Genomic DNA, 13,747 nt, shown 5'->3' on the forward strand with positions numbered 1-13,747 from the left:
AGGACCATCTGAAGCTCTGATTGAGAATTTGAGGGCCAAGATCATGAAGAACCTTATAGGCTAAGCAGAGCGCCTTGAAGCGGACTCAGGGGGCCTCCCCAGTGAGTTTAGCTGCACAATTGGGGCAGAGGTCATGTGGATAAAATAGTAATGTCCTCCGCAGAGGGCGCAGTAAACTCAAGATATTCGAGGGTTCTGAGGACTGACATCTCGGTGAGGGGTGTCCAGTTCGTGACCAAGACGGGACCCTACATTCTCTCCCACCAGGTAATGGGGATGGATCGTCCCTTGGGGGGGGATTCTTGGCTTCACACCTACACACGCTCTAGGTACGCACAGAGTAGGGCTTGCATAGTAGGAGTACGTCTGATTACTGCCCTGTATCGTAAGCCTGCATATATACACTGTTTTAGCCTCATGGTAGAACTGGATCTGCTATTTACTCTTTTAGTGCTTGTAATCACTTTCGTCTGCTTCTGGCTGCTGTTTATCGTAGCCAGTAGTGAAGTGGGGACAAAAAAGTAGGGGAACTGTGGGCGGAGACTCAGGGGCGGGAATAGGCAGAGGATTGGATTAGTAGGGCGGAGTCGGAGGTGTGGCTAAAAATAGCAAAACATACCAATTTTTAGTGCATTTGGCATTTCACTGACAAGTTACAGCTAATAACGTTATTTAATTCAAACAATCGAAAAACATGTTAATTTGATTTTTAATATATAAGTTGTTTATATTTAATTCATTTACAATGTGGGACATGTTTATACATACCCATGTTCTGTCCTCTCTTTCCCACCATTACTTCCTGGCATCGCTCATTACCCTACTTCTGGCATAGCAGGGTTGAGCCCTCCTCTTGCCAACCTACATCTTGGCCTCACTCTTAACCCTGATTCCAGCAAACCCAGATCTAGCCCTCCCCAATTTTAATTCCTGCCATCGCACATTACTCCGCTTCTAACATACCCTGATCCACTCTCACTTCCTGATATTGAACAAAACCCTGCTTCTAGCATAGCCAGGTTCAGCCCTACCCTTGCACCCTTAGCCCCTGGCATAGTCGTTCGTATGCTTCTAACATACTTAGATCCAACCCTCATCTCGTCACCCTTAGTTTTTGGCTTCGCTAACTACCCAACTCCTTGCATACAGGGTAATCCTTCCTGTCACCTTACTTCCTGGCATTGTCCTTTACCCTACTTCTAGCACCCCAGGATTAAACCATTCTGTTGCCACCCCTATTTAAGGCAACGCTAATTACTTTACCTTGTAGGATGTCAGGAGCCAGCTCTCCCCTCACCATTCTCACTCTCTAGCACTGCTCATTACCATGCATCTAGCATACCCAAATACAGCCCTCCCATTACCACCCTTACTTCCTGGCACTCATTACCTTGCTTCTAGCATACCCAGCTTCAGCTCTTCCCTTAACGCTGTTACTTCATGTTATAGTTTATTGCCATGCTTCTACCAAACTTAGATCTAGTTTTCATCTCGTCCTGCTTAGTTTCTGAAATCACTCCCAACAAAACTTGGAGGATACCCAGGTACAGCCTTTCTCTGACCATCCTTAGTTCCTGGCATTGCTCTTTACCTTAGTTCTAGAAGTGATGCAGCCCTTCCGGCGCCCAAGCCATACCGCTGTCTGCAAGAGTGATAAGCTCTTTAAAAAGTTCTTCTGTTGCTTATCACTATTTTGTGTACATTACCTTTATTTAACAATTAACAAAATATTACGAACATTCTAACTTGACATGGGAATGTACCCCTTGTTTGAATAACTTCCAAGTGACATTATTTTTCAATTGTTTTGCAGACTTTGGCTTTTCTCTCTCATTCCCCCGTGTTTTGTGCTTGTTATTACAGTGTAAATATTGTACGTTTTGCACTTTTTTAGTCTTTGCAGTCATTATACCCCCTATCCCCTATGAATGGTTGCTTGTTGTATGCCTGTGACATGTCTGATATGATGAATGATTTCCAAATTATAGTCTGTGCCTAGCATGTATTAGCTGTTTGTTTTTTGAATAAGCGTTTTATGAAACAATTATTTCTTTGCTGACAAAAGTTATAAAGAATAATAAAAGCTACTAACGAGCTCCCGGTCTTGAATGGTGTTTCAAGTGCTGTGTTGTAACACATGTAAATTACCTATTGATATCAGTACTGGCAATCTCTTTCTGTTATTTATCGCTACTTCCTGGCATTGCTAGTTATCTTGCTTATAGCATTACTAGAGTTAAACCCTGTTTGCTAACCCTTTACTTCAAGGTATCCCAAATTACCCTATTTCTAGCATACCCAGATCCAACCATCCCTTCACTACCCTTACTTTTTAGGCATCATTACCCTGCTTCTAGCATAGACAGGTTCAGCCCTTCCCTCGTCCTCTACCTCCTTGCACCGCTTATTATTACCTTACTCTAGAACACCCAGGTCCCACTGTCCTCTCGCCACCCTTACTGCCCGGGATCATTCATTACCCTAGGTCTAGCCATACCTGGATCTGGCCCTCCCTTCAGAACCCTCACTTCCTACAATCATTCATTCCCCCTGCTTCTAGCTTACATGGTTCATTTCTCCTCTTTCCACCCTTACTTCCTAGCACCACTCATTAGCATGCTTCTTCATACCCAGATTCAGCCCTTTCTTCACCCCTCTGTATCCTGGCATCCTTCATTACCCAACTTCTAACATACCCAGATCCTGCAATCCCCCTCAACCTTACCTCCCGGCATCGCTTATTACCCTATATTTAGAGTACCCAACTCCAGCCCACCCTCCCCACCCAAACTTCCTGGTATCACCCATTACCTTGCTTCTAGCATACCCAATTGTTCACCCTCACTTCCTCACATCGCTCATTACCCTGCTTCTAGCCACCCCACATCGAACTCTACCTCGCCACCCATGCTCTCTGGAATTACCCTGCTTCTAGCATACCTACACCCAGCACTCCCCTCGCTCCACCTCACTTCCTAGCATATCATTACCCTGCTTCTAGCATACCAGGACCAAGCCCTACCTCGCCACCCTCACTTCCTGGCAACGCTCATTACCCTGTACATAAAACAGGGCCACCTGGACTAATGTCAGGAATAAGCATTTGGTAGAACTAGCACTTAGAACATAAGACAATTGCAGCATAAATAGCAAATGTAGCACACAACCAGTAACCACTGGTAAAAGGTAAATCCCTCCTACGCAATCCTCACCACCTTAGGCAAATATCACACAGGGAACCATGAACTCACTAGCATAACCTATACTAGGAAAAACAACCTCCTATGCAGAAATCATATCTAGAGGCATCAACACAGGGTGGCAAGTCCTTCTCATTCCTAGGACCTTCTCTCTGGAATTCAATGCCACATACACTGCGGTCTGAGTCGAATTACATCAAATTCAGAAAAGCCTTAAAAACATGGCTCTTTAACATCTAGTTTTCTGTAACCGCATTGCTATTGGGATCTGCCGCGCCGGGAAACCCTTTGTTGGGTAGCTGTGCGCATTACAAATGTAAACAAATAAAATAAATAAATAAATAAAAACACAGGGTGCGCAAAACATACTACACGCAGTACATTTTCTAACACCCAAAAGCATTAGCACATAAATCATAACAGCACATAAATCACTTTTAGCGCATAAATCACATTTAGCGCATAACTCACATCAAGTTCCAGATTGCGCCACTGCGCCAAAACCTAAACGTAGCAGCTGCCCACTACTTGCTGGGCAGCTGAGGACAGAACAGGGCCTAAACGCTGCAGCTGGCACTAAGTGCTGCGCAGCTGTGGACGGCCAAGGTAGGGGGCGAAGGAGTGCAACTCACTCCTGGATGCAAAGTACATGTCCCTAGAAAGAAGAACCTAAATGCAGAAGTTGCCCACTACTTGCTGGGCAGCTGAGGGTAGAATTGCGGCATGGACCCTCACGGACCCTTAGAACAAAGACTGCGCCATGGGCTCTCACTGGCCCTTTAAACAATTTGCGCCAAACTGAGCCATCTGGCTCTGAAATCAACTAGGCCCCAGGGAGCACACTGGCTCCTTAAATAATGGGGCCTCTCGAGGGGGAGAACTAGCTATCTCAATAATGAAGCATGGGCCCCTCAGGACCCAGGAATACACATACGGCCACTTGTGGGAGCCATCGGGGCTCTGAAAGACATAATGCCCCTAAAGGCTGGAATGGCCCACTGCCATCGGGGCCGCTCTGGAAAATGGCACTTCCATTGTGCCTGCAGAATTAGAGGCCCCATCGTTGGAGCTGACCCCTGAAAGATGGGGCTGCTCAAAGAATCCAGAAAGGCCCTGTGCCTCGAAGGGCACAGATAGCATGGAACCCCCGCCTTACTGGAGTCCCGATGCGGCTGTGCCTCCCCCGGTCACGGCGAACTGGACTGCTTCTCCGGTCTGCGGACGGGGCTCTCTCAGAGCTTCGCTGTCGTTGGCGGCCTTCACCCAGTACCCCACCTCGGGACCGGGCCTTCAAGGGAGGAGCCAGCCAGGCTCCAGGCGGCCCTCACCATACCTGCGGGGCTCTCCCAGCTCACGGGAGCCCTGCGGTCATGTCCGGCCCTGATAAGCGGGGTGGCACCTGTGCTAATTTAAATAAGCACACGGGCAAAGTTGCGAGGTGGGCACCCGAGCAAGGAGAATAATATCTGCACGGTGGCCATCATGCAGGGAGGGCACCTGCGAAAGCACAAAGAGGGGGGGGATCCCCAGGCAGGGGGACTCCATCACACACAACGCAGCCCAGCACTGCAGGGTTCAAATGGCACGCTCCCAGAGGGGAAAACTAAGCGCTCACCAGGACAGCATTCCCAAAGGAAAATACAGCTCTACCATGCTGTAAAAGGGTCCTGGGAGCTGTAGAGAAAGGTCAAAGGGGTTCCAGGAATTCCTCTAGCAATTCAGGGCTGGGCAGGGCTTAGGGAGGCAAGCCTTCCCCTGGGCCCCAGCAGCAGTACGCCGCTGGTAGATTCAAGTATCAGGACACAAGAACATTGAACATGAGGTCACAGCCTCTTTTTATACACAAAATCCCTTTGTCTCTAGGGTGCAGGGTGGGGAAAACCAGACGCAGCTGGTTCTGGAGCACTTTGTTTTGCTCAGCCCCTCTCCCTATTCACAGGACAGGCTTGGGACATCGGTCGCACCACAGGGGGCGGAGCCAGTATTGTAGAGGGAAGGCCCAGCCCTATTCAGGTCCAAGGTGCAGCCCCTCCCTGCCATCAACATGCAGATCTCTCCATTCACCACCGGGGCAGACCCATCCTGACTCCTGGAGCCAGGCACACCAGCCAGCTCCAGCCAATCACAAGGTAGACAGTCAAATCACATTAACTGCACGAACATGCCAACTTCCACACTAGACACATTAAAGCCGCACACATCATTGCGCAGCATTTAATCGGACGAGTTCACACATACCAAACTCAACCTTGCACTCCCCACGCATCAGGTATTACCAGGAACACACACATTCCCCATGCATTCCTATCGGAGGGCAGGCCAATCTCACACATGCACCCAGAGAGCGTACAGACCAGAAATCACTATAATGATGTGACATTAAAAGGCAAAAAGTTCAAGGGTGAACCTGCCAGAAGGGCCAAGTCCAACAGTGAGGGTGCCTACTTGACAGGGTGCAAACCACTGTTGAACTAGATACCCCATTTCTAACATGCTAAATGAAAAAGATCAAGAAGTAAAGGTCAAAATGGATCTCGGATCTTCTTCGAGACAGGGAAAGAATCCCACACCCTTCCTGGCAGAGATGCAACCTCAATGGACCCTTTGTTCAGCGGGACAAGAACTTCTGCCTCCAACATTGAGTTGTTTGACAGAGAGCGTATTCTAGTGTAGGGAGGGCAGCCCAATGGGGAAAACAGCAAGGGTAGGGCATAGGCCCTGCGGATTTGCTGAATGACCCAGCAATTGATTTTGATTGTCTCCCAATCGATGGAAAAGTGGTAGACCAAATCCCTATAGTAAGATGGTGGCTAAAGTGGGGAGTCAGAGGTTTTGAAGTGGCAGATCTAGAAGATGACAGGGAATAGCTTGCAGAGCCCACTGTGCACCACTTTCACCACTCACATGTTACACATCACAAGTCACATATAGCTTCCGAAGCCCAACGCGCAGCACTTTACCCCTCATGTTACCACAAGCCACATATACCTCGCAGAACCCACCGTGCACCACTTTCACCACTCTCACGTTACTCACCACAGGTCCCCTTTCGACTGCACCTCTCCTTCCATTACAGGCATCTGCTGATTGGAAGCAGGATTACTCCAAGTAGTAGTGCCAGGGGAGGATGCCATGAAGCCCCACCTGGAAGGAGAAAGGCATTCTGTTAAAATGTGGAATGGTTGCTAACATCCTTCTACCTTACATTACAACACTACCTTAGGCATTGCAAGCAAAAATGTGTGTTACCTGTTTCTTGACATTAGCTGGAACATTTCCTCTCATAGATAAGTGAGCATAAACTAGCACACAGATATTTCAAGCTCTTGTCCGGTCTTAGGAGAGATGCCTGGTGTGCAGGGTCTGAGGTTCCGCCCCCGCCGGCTGCTCTCCAGACGACCAGTCGATTCCGGTTAGGGACTGCCTAATCACGGAGCTGGTGCAAACGTCATGATAAGTTGCACTTATATTGATTAGTGGATGTTGATTATCTGAATCATAACTTGCTGTAACTGACCTAGTTGTAGAACACTACACCCAAGCTGCAAGTTAGTATGTCTAGGAGGAAACGGTAAGTGCTAAAAAGAGAATGGTGAAAAAGCAGAGCCACATGGATCTCCACAACTCAAAGTAAGCAGTCCGAGCTGAGGCATGCCCTGCTGCCCCCCATGCCCGCGCACACAGGAAGGAAGCCATGCTACGGAGGGCACTTCATAGGTTTCTACATTTTAGAGCGAGAGAGGAGACGATTGAATCTGAATATATCCAGGAAAGCCGATGGATTGAGATCCATCCATGATAGTTACCCTCAGGTTCAACCCTCTGAATTGCGGTTGCAACGGAGCCACCGAAGCATGTTTTAGCACGTGTCGTCTTCAAATTCTGCATGTGTGATATAGAGCCAGGTTATCTAACTGTATCAAATTTCCAAGCTTTTGTGTACAGTATTCTCTTGTTATAATGGTCCAAAGTGACTCTGAATCAGCCATTAAAACCAGCTCAAAATTTAAAACCCTAACTGAACACTCGGGAGGTCCAATCACGTATTCTTCTCTAACATATTCTTCCTATCCTTCCTTTGAATCAATAATGGACAAAAAAAATCCACACTCTGCTCCCGACTTGATTCCTTAACTAGTGCATTCATCCATGCATGAAATCTTGCCTTTTTCAACGTTACTGCTACCATAATGTTTAACATCCTCACATACGCGTGAAAAATGTCCAATTCTATCACACTCACTACACTCCTTTATATAACGCAGGGCACCTGGAAAAGGAAGCCACATGACCGATGTTACCACACCTGAAGCACTGCACTAGTCTTTTTGATTTTGGAATGCACGTGAATTGCTCCCCCCCCTACCCTGCAGATGCCTCCGGTGTCTCCAACTGCCTTTTTAACCCCATCGCCAAGGGGCTAATTCCCCCGTGGCGCGGGGGAGGGGGGCCGCGCGCCGCGGTGCTGATGACTAGCTCAGCTCGTCATACAGCACGGTGGCGCTGTGCTGATGACGAGCTGAGCTCGTCATGGCCACGCCTGTTCAATGGAACGCCCAGCACAGCGGGGTAATTATCCCCGCGCGGGCGTTCCGCGTAGGCCATGACGAGCTCAGCTCGTCATCAGCACAGCGTCACCGTGCTGCATGACGAGCTGAGCTCATCATGCAGCACGGTTAAGGGATTTCATGAACCTTTCTGATTGTTCCATGGCTTTATCTGTGTTTACAATGGTTTACAAATTTGGATCACCCATAATCCACAATTGTTCTTGTACGTTCTTGCTTACGATGATCTGATCCCTGATCATTTCGTCCATGATTTGCCCAAAATTGTAATTTGAAGTTAATACCCTTGGACTAGTTAGGAAGTCATCAAAAGAATCATTTTCTTCTTGTGCTCTGGTATAAAACTTTAATCTATGAGAGTAATACTAGTGAGAGAGCGCAATTTGAATGAAACGTATGTATACGCCATATGTACAAGCCCATGGCGTAAAGTTAGCTAATGTAACTTGAGAGATGAGAATATGTATCCGCATTTATTCACTATTATATTATTAGGGATAGAGAGCACATGTAGAGTGTGGGCTGATGTAGAAATGTGTGGAAATGCTTAGAAATATTAGATGTGTTAATCAGGTTCCATGTTATGTAGCTGCTAAATGAAGAAGGATGTAAAATGTAAAATGAAGAAACGTGCAGACCACATGGCACTGTGTAAGAACGAAATGTACCATTGCATCTTTCACGTAGCATGGATTCAATATTACCCAATGATTGTGCTTACATATATGTTAAAGGCTGTATTTTATATGAGTGTTTTTATAACAAGAGTGGTGTGTTAGCATATTATTTTAAGCTAAGAAATAAGGGTTCACAGAGTGCAGACTACTGCATTTAATTTAGTAGGCTAAGAGAGATAAAGGGTTGTCTTTGATCTGCACGTGTGAGCTAAAAGTCAAGCCTCGTTAAAATAAATTGCCAATGCTGGTCGAAGTTTTACGGCCTAGTCCGATAAGGGGAGCCTGGAATTTGGGGCCCTGTTTTCGAAGTGTCTGTTTGCAGGTGCGAGGGGGGTACCAATCAAAAGCTTGATGAATAGAGCTCTGTTTGAGGAGATAGGCTCGGGTCCGGAGGAGTCTACTGGAATGTCATGGGGGTACCCGCACGCTGGAGACGGAGCCTGGGAAGCAAGGTCAACTTAACAGTCGATCCAAAGAAACGAAACTATGGAAAACAACCAGAAACGAGACCACGTGAATTGTGTACGTGGTGGGCCTCTCAAAGGGGCATTCCACCCATACTGTGATTTTGTATTAGGGACAGCACCCTGGGGAGGAGGTAGAGCAAATGGCCTGAGGACCCTTAGAGAGCGGATGGGTAGGCAGAAAGGGTACTGCTACACGACATAGGTTTCCATCTGAGACTAAGAGAGATTGAGCTTCTTCGGAAGTCCAACGGCTGACACCTTTTTAGGTAAAGAACTTGTTAAGTAGGGATGTCATCTAGCTTAGTGTAGGGTCAGTTTAACCTGATTCATTTTTCTTCTGTAAATGACGCTTAAGATTCATCTTGTGTCAATGATATTCAACTTACTGATTTTTGAATTGGTTTTGGTAGTTTTCTTCTGTCGATTGAGATCTCTCAGAGAGTTCATGTTCATTCTATTACCTGTGTATCTTTTGAACATTATATTGAGGTGTTTATACTTGCAACTGATTTTGGCTTAATAATAAACCTTTAAAACTTTTCCGTAGTTAGTGGTTCTTTAGAGTTGCGTCAGTCTTTGGGGTTGATTTAATCTATGTAAGGTTGCCTTTTACTCAATGACAGTCAATAATCGATCCAAAGGGACTCAAGTGAGATAAGAATTTGGGTGATCAGATAATCGATCAAAATCTCACGTCCGCAGTTGGTAGCAGAGAAAGATGGTTGGCTTCTTGAGGAAGACGACCTAGGTTAGGTTAAGATTACCCCAAGGCCCCTAGTGATCGACGACCAGAAGAAGAGCTACCTGCCGAAGAAGGTGCTGACGGTGCGAGAGAAAAAGCAGCAGAGTCGGTCGAGAGTGAGTATAAGGGTCATGCGTTGCCAGATTGCGGTGTTTTGTGTTGTACCTGTGTTGTAATGTCAAGCGGAGTTGAATGCCTGTAGCGTGATTGTGAGACGGTTGTGAGCGCGCGCAACCGGTGAAAATCTTAAGTCCAGGGAAGGGCTTAAGTGGTTCGGGTGTATCGGACATCCAGAGTAATTGTCTACCATTGTGAAGGGGGTCATGAGGTACCATTGATCGCCCGTTGGACCGTGATAGGGGGAACGTAAGAGTGAGTGTATGAGTAAACGGACGCTGGTCGGACGCTTACTGTGTGTAAGAAACCTATCAGTCAAGGCGATCGTCTGAACGTATACGGAAGACGTTTCGTCAGTTGAGGTGACAATTACAGTTAGACTGTGGACGTACAGTCAAGAAAAGTGATCGCTTGGTCGGAAGTAGTCATTTTTCGGTATATGAATGAGACGCATGCAAGACCGGGAGACGAGCTGAGAAAGGAGGGGAACTGCTGCAAAGGGGACGAGTGACGTCAGAGCGAGCCGCGCTGTGATAGGCCGGTTGGTGTAGAGCCGCGCTGGGATAGGCGGGTCAGCGAGAACCGCGCTAGGATAGGCTGGTCAGCGAGAGCCGCGCAGGGATTGGTGGTTCGCCATCGGGAAGTAAACAAGGAAGTGCATTAAGGAAAATCATAGATTTTTGAAAATGAAGTGTTTTAAATGTCTGAGGGCGATCTTTAAGAGAGACAGAGGGAACTCATACGCTGGGGAAGAAGCCCCGCCGGAGGGTACACCAGCTCATTATATGGCTGTGAATGTTGGGTTACATACTATACTGTGGATCTCTGAGTGGAGCAAGATAACAGAGGGAAATGAGGAACTGACGTTCCCGAGATACGGAACGTTTAGGTTAGAAGCATTGAACCAGCTGAAAGCAGTAATGCTCGCAACGAGACCTCTACCCAGGCCCACACAGTTTGAAGCCCTCAATGCATGGTTCAGGGCGGCGTACGACCGGAGCCTGAACAGGCGCCAAGAGTGAAACGATCGGTAAGAGCCGTGCAGGATGCCAAATGGGATGAAGAAGCTAAAAAATGGAGAGTGCAGAGAATTGAAGCAGATAAACTGTACCCAGTGATAGAAGTCACAGGAGAAAAGAAGCCTCCAGAGGAGGATGATGAGAGCGAGACAGATGACAGCCTGATAAATAGGTTATTATTAGACAGACCACCTCCGTACAATAGAGAGGCCGAACGTCCCGAGCTCCAGCAGGGGGACGGGGCCGGAAAAGGGGAATATAGACCGCTCCCCATATCAGATTGGGAACCCAAAAAAGGCGAGGAAATACCTCAACCTAGTCCAGTACAGAGAGTGGTCGGAAGGTTTGTGGTACAAAAAGTGCCAGAAACAGAGTGTGCAAGGTCGTACCAACTGCCGGATGCTCTACAAGTGCCTGTTACTATAGGTCCTGTAGTGTCGATCTACAACCCAGAGAGAGCACGAGAAGAGAAACAGGTACGATTGGACAGGGAAAGAGCAGAGATGGAAAGCAGGAACAATACGATAAATTCACAAAGGCAGATGCTAGGACCGAGAGGTCGGAGTACCCCATTGGATTCAGTAACGGATCCATTAATAGAGCAAGGGGATCAGAGAGGGCTGATGGATTTGAGGGGACCACGACCGAAATCCTTTAAGGAGTTAAGGGAGTACTTGAAAGAATGGGATGCTGCCGTAGAGACTCAGAATAAAAGAATAGAAACGGAAGCTGAATGGAGAGGCCGAGATAACAGAATCCTCTCTCACTGCGGAGCTGGCGAAAGCAGTCCAGAGTGGAACGGAAAGAGTCAAGAAAGCAAAGGAGATACCAGCCATACCACTGGTGGCAATAGACAAAGGCATGAAGACAGGAGTACAGGATGTGGGGGGGTGCCTCGCCCCATTTTCAGTGAGGGAGATAGAAGGACACAGGAGTACAGGGACAGTTACAGGTACACTCACCACACACCGGGCGAAAATGTACAACATTGGAGTCGCGGGAATATGGAGAGTCGCGAGGGATCTCACCATGCATCCAGTGATCACGGACGGGATCGCGGGAACATGGAGAGCTGTGAGGGACCTTATCATTTATTGAGTGACACCAGACAGCAAGGGAATTGCGAAGGTATAGAAAATAGCGGGGGATCCTGTCATGTGTCTAGAGAGGCAGAACCGAAGAGACAGAATGGGGTGGTGGGGAATAGAGCATTATTCCACCATACACCTAGGGAAGATGGAAGAGCATGGGATTTAGAAAGATGGGAACAAGGGAGGACTCCTCATAGTTCACCTGAGCCTAGGCGTAGGACTCGGAGCTGGGACGGGAGGAATGTAAACGGACCATCTAGGAGTGAGGTACTAAGAGCTGAGGTAAAGGCAAAAAGACTTAATGTGACCAGTTTAAAATCAGACTTAGATGAAATAATAGACGGCACATTGCCAATGGAGAGAATCGACCTGTATGAACAAGATGAGGTACTGTTTATGGCAAAGGATGTTACTCGGAAGGCGAGGTCAGTACATGAAAGACTATCTGAATTGGCAAACAGGTACATGATAGACTTATCAAGAACTAAAGCATTACAGGGTAACCATAGGCTGCATTGCACGGATCAGGGCTTGGATGAAAGGAGGACGATTGGGTTGAAAATACAAATAAAAGAACTGATCTTGAGTATAAGAACGTGGAGGGATTTGGATAAATGGGAGGAAAGATGGTCCAAGAGAGGGACCGTCAGAAGGAGCACAATTGGGATGTCCCCAGAGGGAGGGCCACCGCGAATGGAAGCTTACCCTTTGCGAGAAATTGCGAATGGAAGCTATGTGCATGTGCCCTGGAGTAGGGGGGACTTAGCGGCATTTACCAATTCTTTTCCTAAGCTGAGGGAGAACCCCGTGGAATGGTATAAGCAGGTAGAAAGATTCGTAAAGATATCCAAAGTACTGTGGGTAGACTTGAACACCCTGTTTGACATTGTAGTGCCAGGAGATTTGTGGACAGCATGCAAGGTTAGCGTTGAATGGCCAACATCCGAACCAGATAGGGACGCACAGACAAACGGACCATCAGAAAAAGTCATGGAGAAGTACGAGAGGGTAATGACATGGCTGAAGGAGAAGGTGCCGTTGCAGGACATTGACTGGGTTAAGATAGACCGGACCACCCAAGAACCTAAAGAGACAGTTCATGAGTATTATGAAAGATTGCTGAAAGCATTCAAACAGTACAGTGGGTTGGATGTAATGGACCCTAAAGACATAGGACAGTTTGTGTCAAAGTTCGTGCTGGGTTTGAGACCTGATATTAGTCTGATGATCCAGCAACACTTAATTTGTTGGCAGAACAAGCCCTTAGATGAAATTTTGAGGTATGCCAGGTACTGCAGTGACGAGATAGACTCCAAAGCAAAGAAACTTAAAGAGAAACTGATGATGGTGCAGATGCAGTCGGCTGGAAAGGGTGGACAGCGACAACAGGGAACAGGGACATTAGGAAGGAAGCAAAATAATCAGAATAAAGACGATGAGGAAAAACAGAGACCTAGAGTAGATATTGCGACATTGAAAAAGACGACCAGGTGTCACCAATGCAACGAGGTGGGGCATTGGAAACGCGAGTGCCCCTATAATATTGAGACTGGGGAACTGGAACAAGAGGAGGACGAGGTCCAGAGCAGTTTGGCGAAGGGGTCAACATTACAAAAGGGAAAGTTTATCAAAGGGGGGACCCCGACTCCTCGAGCCCAATTCCCTCAACCACCCAGAATTGCGACCGGGGGAAAGACCTATAAGCAGATGCCCCTTTTTGTAGGAGGAGAAGAGTGCTATTTCGTTGATCCCCTTATGGGACAGCGAGTGAATAGAGAGGAGGATTGTACCCTCGGGGCAGCCTTAGAGGTAGATCAGAGGGGACCATACGTGGAGGCTGAAGTAGCAGGGTGTCCTACGACCTTT

The 13,747-nt window shown here is 47.4% G+C and overlaps 1 protein-coding gene across 1 annotated transcript in view; it reads right to left on the reverse strand.

Moving 5' to 3' along the window:
- The window catches only part of LOC147706627 (cell adhesion molecule CEACAM8-like), a 209,694-nt gene that overhangs the window by 57,271 nt on the left and 138,676 nt on the right, over window positions 1-13,747 (reverse strand). Inside the window, exon 3 of the mRNA XM_086933117.1 lies at window positions 6,237-6,344. Coding sequence (XP_086789243.1) covers window positions 6,271-6,344 — 74 coding nt within the window. The 3' untranslated portion in view covers window positions 6,237-6,270. The remainder of the gene's footprint in view (window positions 1-6,236; window positions 6,345-13,747) is intronic.

This window comes from Lissotriton vulgaris, chromosome 7 (assembly GCF_964263255.1).
Source record: "Lissotriton vulgaris chromosome 7, aLisVul1.2, whole genome shotgun sequence".
NCBI lineage: Eukaryota > Metazoa > Chordata > Amphibia > Caudata > Salamandridae > Lissotriton > Lissotriton vulgaris.